Source organism: Lineus longissimus, chromosome 19 (genome assembly GCF_910592395.1).
Source record: "Lineus longissimus chromosome 19, tnLinLong1.2, whole genome shotgun sequence".
In the NCBI taxonomy this organism is placed as follows: Eukaryota; Metazoa; Nemertea; class Pilidiophora; order Heteronemertea; family Lineidae; genus Lineus; species Lineus longissimus.
In genome coordinates, this window is record NC_088326.1 from 13588481 (window position 1) to 13595096 (window position 6616).

At 44.3% G+C, this 6616-nt stretch overlaps 1 protein-coding gene across 2 annotated transcripts; it reads right to left on the bottom strand.

The window, feature by feature from the left end:
* Positions 1-1157: 1157 nt before the first annotated feature.
* On the bottom strand, positions 1158-4985 carry LOC135503102 (arginine kinase-like). 2 transcript variants are annotated; one of them, XM_064796438.1, is made up of 6 exons: positions 4877-4985; positions 4329-4597; positions 3676-3824; positions 3273-3438; positions 2803-2986; positions 1158-2050 (listed from the first exon to the last, which is right to left on the bottom strand). In XM_064796438.1, exons 2-6 carry the CDS (start codon positions 4563-4565, stop codon positions 1899-1901), a joined length of 888 nt encoding a protein of 295 aa, XP_064652508.1. In that variant the 5' UTR covers positions 4566-4597; positions 4877-4985; the 3' UTR covers positions 1158-1898. The 2 variants fall into 2 exon arrangements, with proteins under 2 accessions (XP_064652508.1, XP_064652509.1); XM_064796439.1 differs by lacking the exon at positions 4877-4985 and adding an exon at positions 4750-4773.
* Positions 4986-6616: the final 1631 nt, after the last annotated feature.

The window sequence follows — 6616 nt, forward strand, 5'->3', positions numbered from 1 at the left end:
CCCGGTAACCGGAAAAACGCCGACCGACCGACCGACTGACCTGCCAACCTACCGTCATATGCATTATCCCTTTCGCTTCTCTATAGCACATGTATCTGTGTAGTGCCCAGCGCAATGGACGTGATGGAGTCCGACGTGTCTGACAGCAGCATCTCCAGTCAATTATACCGGGAAAACGAGCCCACGCGGTAAGGAACTGATAACGATAATCTAAAGATATGCTTTGTCTACATGGTCGGTGGATATAAAAACATGATTTGGGCCTAATCTATGCACTGTAGTTTTTCTACTCGAGTGTCTCGACCGATGCAATGCATGAACTGCAACTTTGTTGTCATTTGACCAGCGCACGTGCGCTTGTTTACAATTTCATTTCACGTGACCTGCTATCGTGGATTGGATATATCACATTGACTTATGAGACCTGCGACTCAACTACGAAACTCCTTGGGTTGGTAGGTCGGAAGGTCGGTCGGTCAGTCGGTCGGTCGGTCGGTCGGTCGGTCGGCGTTTTTCCGGTTACCGATCTCGCTCGGGGAGTGGATGGTTAAAATTGTTATTTTTGCCGGAATGACTTTATAAACCGATAGTTGGCTCATGTTCGCTAGGTTTGATGGCATTGAATGTGGATGCATTTTATTGTCCTTGCACAATGAATTGCCGAGTGTCGATGCTGATGATGTTCATATGCCGTCGTCATCAGTCAAGAGGAATCGGATATTGCCCGATTATTTCCGTTCATTACCGAATTGAATGATCTCCGTGCTCGTCCACAGTAGTCAGATGGCTAATGTCATCGATACCTATAGTTGTCTTTTAAAAGGGTGTCTCAATTGGTGTGGCAATCTGTACCAATCGTCACACAAGCCACTCCAGTTGGTTTATGATCTCAACAACCTCGCTTCTAGTCTTCTGCGTTCAAAAACGCTGTGTTAAAAGTGTATGTTGGCAGCATGCCAAGACTGAAGGTGAGAATGAAAATGACTTATTCATGAAAAATCCCAATTTTTAAATCAGCGTTCAGATTGGCTCACCACAATTCGAGGCGCGCGATATATGCTTTTCTTTGAAAGGTATGAATGGAGGTAACGGACCGAGTAACTCTGATGGTTCAGAATGGCCGATTCAATACTGAAAGTAAGAACAGCAAGCAATCGTTAACTAAGGTCGAACTTTATTTCCTTCGTATCAAATAACAGGACCCAGAAACCACAACTGACCTTATCTTCAGAAAGAAAGGTGCTGGTGCCGTAGGATTAGTTCTTATCATTTCCACAAAAGAAAGGTGCTGGTGCCGTAGGATCAGTTCTTATCATTCCCACAACATGGCCAAGTCGGCACTCTTCAACAAACCAAGTCCGCTCTTTCCCGACCAGCATGTTGTCAACAAGCTCTTCCATAACTACACATGCCCATTAAGTCTTGAAATGTCTAGTTGCCCCGGTGTATGTGAAAAGGAAATGCTGCGCACAGGTCATTTTTAAAGCCAAACTAAAAGATACAGAAATAAATACGTGCAATATGATTCTGAATCAAATGTGGGATACAACATGTATGGCCGGGATCAAAACAAAACACACAATACCAGTACGGAAGAGGAGTTTATATGAGAGTTGTTGACGTTTGTTCCAATACTCCGTAGAAGTGTGTAGATTTTATTTACACAACACTGCTGAGGATAAAGTTAATATTGTCAGCTACATTTAATGACGTTGTTGGCATTTGCTCGTAAATTGACTTTCCATTTTGTTCGAATATCCAATAGTATGATGGTTCTCGTGACAACCAATAAACGTTAATTATCATTCATAACTCTCTTTACTGTTGGCGATGATTTTTATGAAAACGAGTCTCGCTACAGGTGGAAATGTGACTTCAAACAGTTCCTCTGTAGTTGTTTACTTCCCGCTGAGTTTCCTCTCCTCTGCCAAGATGGCCTTGACCCCATTGGCCATTTCAGTGGCAGCCTCGATCTCGGTCAGACCCAGACGTCTCTTGTTGCTCAGATCGTAGACTCCGCCCACACTCTCTGTGTGCTCGCCGTGGATACCTGAAACGATAGATGTTGCAAAGATGATATTGAAATGACGATCGCTCGCGCGGCGTGGCTCATCCCCACTCTTAACATTTATAATGATGGTCGAGAGTGGCTGAAACCAATGTTCCATCAAGTAGTACGAACAGTCTAACATGAATGTTGTGAGCAAAAAGCATAGTAAATAAGAGGGAACCAGGACATAGTACTCTGAAATAAAACCGGACCAAAGTCGGAGCGCACCGACCATACAACGGCGTCTAAACTAGGAGCTCTCCGAAACGAAAACCCTGTGCAAACCCGCTGTTCAAGACAGAAGAAGAAGAGACGCTGAGTGATATGAATAAAAGCTAACGTAGTTAGCTGTCACCTCTTCTATTTCCCTGAACAACTGCAAAAGTAGCCAGCGCGATTCGCTATGCATGTCGAGCACAAAGTGATACATACACCGCGCATAATGTTTTTTTCTGTGTCTTTAGAAATCGAAAAAACATTGTTTTGATAGTAATTGATTATTGCATTTTGATAGTAAACAATTTTTCAGTTCTTAATGACCACTTTAAATGTATACTCGTGGCTCGTGCCTCGTGCCTCGTGGCTCATGGCCAGTGTCTAACCCTCTTAGAGTCTGGAGACAATTGGTTCTACATTGACGTGTTTGTTTAGCCTTTCTCCAGCGATACAAACGCCCATTTTATTCCATTTCGAGAGTTCTTTACTCTGGGCAGAACTCTTGAGGACGAAAAGCAACCGACGAATGTACTCACCACGTGGCTGAATGCTGTACTGTGCACATATGGCATTCATTTTGTCCGGGTTCTTGGCAAGTTCTGGAATCCTGGCGTGGACCGAGGCTCTCATGGTGGTGCCCAGGTTGGTTGGGCAGAAGGTCAGGTAGCCAAACCTGTCACTGTGGGCAAACGGGATCGCTTTCTCCATGTGGTTGATACCCTGTTGAGGAAGTCGGAATTAAGATTTTTTTCAGTTCACGTCAATTTACTTAGATAGAATATGATGGAACGTCTTGCAATGTCATGTGACATTCTAATTTCCTTAAGACAAACCAGAGCTTTGCCCTTTTCATAGTAAGATGAATTGCAACAAGGCAAGATGAATGTGTTTGGCTTAGAAATGCGTGAAGATCTCAAGACAACCACTTAGAAATACTGCGAGGTTACCAGATCCGCCCAAGGGTTACGTGTATTGCTGCACACAATACACTGCTGCTTTATGTTACCTCGACAAGCCTTTTGTAGACCTCTCCCAGGTTGCCTCCCATCTGCATCGAGATGATCCTTAGGTTGTCCTCTTCATTCAGCCAGACAAGGAAGTTCTTCTTGGGGTTGTGGAAGATACCACGGCTCTTGGGCCAGTCCCTGTACACGCCAGCTTGCTCGTTGAATCTATGGGAAAAGTGCAATGCACCTTAATAAAGGGAAACTGATCAACTACCTCTAAAATGATTCAACGATATGCTAACGTGATGGTAAAAGCAGATAGAGAAGTATCACATCATCGCGGACAAACCGTGGCTTGTTCTGGTGCTGACGCCAATGCCGGAGTAGTGCGTGGTTATAAATTGTTCTCCATTGCCCGCGTAAGTCCTCTTAGACGAGAGTTAATTTACGTTTTGTTCTAACCTGTCGTCATTCTTGAACAAAAAGTGGTCTTCGATCAACTGTTTCTCATCAGCAGGTGTCATAGTCTCCAATGAGTAGTATGTTCCCTTGAAGTCACCCGTCAGTGTGGCGAATGCTGACAGGGCTTTCGTCTCAATGGCTTTACGGTCCTGAAATGGGTGAGGGTTATTATTAATCTATGAAAGGCCTCATGGTCGGAGTAGCAGGTTCACATATCAGTGTGGGGATTGTGGACATTCAGGGCCTTCGTCTTTCTGACATAGGTTCGTTCCGAAGTGTAGATACAATGAACAGATTAAGTACATTATCAGACTAACCTCTTCATTCTAAGGTGACCGTCAGTTGCATACAGAATGGATATCGCCGGCCCTAGGTATTAGCAACCAATGCCAAGCAGGGAATGAATTATCATGTTGTCAGAGACGCTTGTAAGCTGATGAATGGTTGCGTGTGGCAGTGCTAAGGCTGCCAACTTCGCCCACTTGATAGCTCAGTATTCAATTGCAAGTCCGGCGATTACTACTCTCCTGTTGGTAATTTGATCATCAGGCCACATTTTTGTTTAACCAAAGTGCCTTGCGAACGAGTGATGAAACCGCTGCTATCTGCGACGAAAGGACCTTGTCTGCGTGGCGGCTATGCATTATACTCACGGCGGTGGCAATGAGTGGTGGGTAGGCGAATCCTGCGGCGCTGCGACCGACGCGCACTCTGGTAGAGACTATCATGTCCCCTGTTGGGTCGAGGTCACCGAATGGAAGATCATTCAGGTTACCGAAAGCGGGAGCGGGATGCTTGATAGGCTTGTCCATGGGGAACTTGTGGTAGTCCTTGATCACATTGTCCAGAAGAGGAGCGAAGACTTCGTAGCCCTCGGGATCGCAGGCCATGCAGCCGACACTGCTGTCAAGGTTCTCAGCACCTGAAGTAGACAAAAGCAAATGTGAACAAGGTTACAATAACATGTAGCACCATGGACCACGGTAGGTAAAGGTAGTGACTTGCCTCCAAAAATACGGTTTGCCTGACTTCACAGGTAAACTGCAATGCGGTCGTTTTCACTGGGCCACTTACCAGTGTTGATGCAGTGAGCAACTGTGCCTCCCGCCTTGGTCGTCTGTCCTTGAGCTGGTTGTAGACATCAGCAGTCAGGTATCTCTTGACCAGGGACTTGCACTTGTGAGATTAGTGGGCTACTTACCAGTGTTGATGCAGTGAGCCAATGTGCCACCCAGCTTGGTCTTCTTGTCCTTGAGCTGGTTGTAGACATCAGCAAGTCAGTTATTTCTTGACCAGGGACTTGCACTTGTGAGATTACTTACCAGTGTTGATGCAGTGAGCCAATGTGCCACCCAGCTTGGTCTTCTTGTCCTTGAGCTGGTTGTAGACATCAGCAGTCAGATATCTCTTGACCAGGGACTTGCACTTGTCCGCTGGTGCCTCCGAAATCTTCTTGAACATCTGTTCCACGGTCAGTTTGAACTCCATGGTTGGTGATTACCTGCAGAAGAGGAATGTTATAGTAAATGAACGGATTGACAGGGAGGAAACGGAGAAAAAGCTACGACGGCTTCAAAGGAAACATCGATACTTTATCCATGTGGAAACCAATATCCTTCTTGATGTAACACATGCACATGCACATGTTGCAAACAAAATGTTCTATGCATGTATTAAAACCCTAACGGTCAAGTACGAAACACTAACGCCCGTCCGCCATGCAAAATATGATCATCTACCACAACGGCTTCATGGCATAGTGGGTAAGACGGCAAGGATCAAGTTGTGAGGGTTCCGAGTTCGAACCCGCTCGAGGAATATGCTTCATTTTTTCTTTCCACGAGAGCGTCTCTGTGACCTGTCTCGTCAATGAACTTGTTGTTTGTGCATTCAAGTGAGACCAGACGCTGGGTGTCTATCAAGTTTCAAGTGCAGTTAGCTTTTGATTAGAGGTCATAATTTGAGTTTTGAACAATCCTACAGACTTCACGATGCGACATATCCGTTTCGGATTTGGACTCACACATCGATGCATGGTGCGTGTAGGTGTTAACGATTCGTTTTTTTCTGAAAATACATTCCATTTAATTAATGTCCTAAAAGGCCTCGGTTTAGAATTTTCTGAATATTGTCTATTTTCGGCAAAAATATATAAAAAAAGCGATCGTTAGGATCTGGAACGCAAAATAATATATCCATCCATAAAAGAGAAAACTTGTAACAAAAATCTAAAAATATCGCGTGCCAACCGCCAGTTAAAGCGTTGTTATTGTAATTCACGTCATTCCCGCCACTGCCTATAGCTGTTCGGATATTCTGTGGCCACTTGCGTTCACTTGTGGTCAATTGCAAACAGGGTCAATGGGCCTATCTCTGATTGACCGACCATGAAAGCCGAAAACGGCATTGAAATATACTTTTGAAAATCTGCGCGACATGCATGTAAATGGTGTGAAGTAAGCATTAGTTCAGAGGATCGCTGCTTGTCAAAAGTGCTTGCAGTATGTTACCCCAACCTTAAAACGCTCCCTTTGAATATCTTCAAGACTATTTGAAATTGATCGGGAAAACCCTTTGATCAGAAATTCATTTTCTAATTAAGTTTGGTTCATGACTTGCCCTAGTGTCTGTAAATCTATCGCCTTTCTGTAAATCTTGGCTCCGTCTATTCATACTCTTCATTGTCGCAATCATAGTCACACCGCTCCACTAAATAAATGTACTCCAGGCATGACTCACCAGGTTTTATCAAAACCTTTCATTTAGTTCGAGCTTAGACAAATTTACCTACATTTCTCACAAGTACTATAGATGGGCAAAATCCAAAAAGCGGTTTACCGTGACAACATTTCGGGGGTAGAGTAAAAATGGTGACAACATCGCATGATCATGAAATTCACATAAAAATTAGTTGCAGCTTAAACACGTCCTGATTTAAAAT

Coding starts and splice junctions, on each gene's coding strand:
- LOC135503102 (XM_064796438.1), bottom strand. CDS start 4,565: ATGGCCTGCGATCCCGAGGGCTACGAAGTCTTCGCTCCTCTTCTGGAC. Junction 3,439..3,675: donor TTGTTCAAGAATGACGACAG/GTTAGAACAAAA, acceptor CTTTTCCCATAG/ATTCAACGAGCAAGCTGGCG. Junction 2,987..3,272: donor TCTACAAAAGGCTTGTCGAG/GTAACATAAAGC, acceptor CTTCCTCAACAG/GGTATCAACCACATGGAGAA.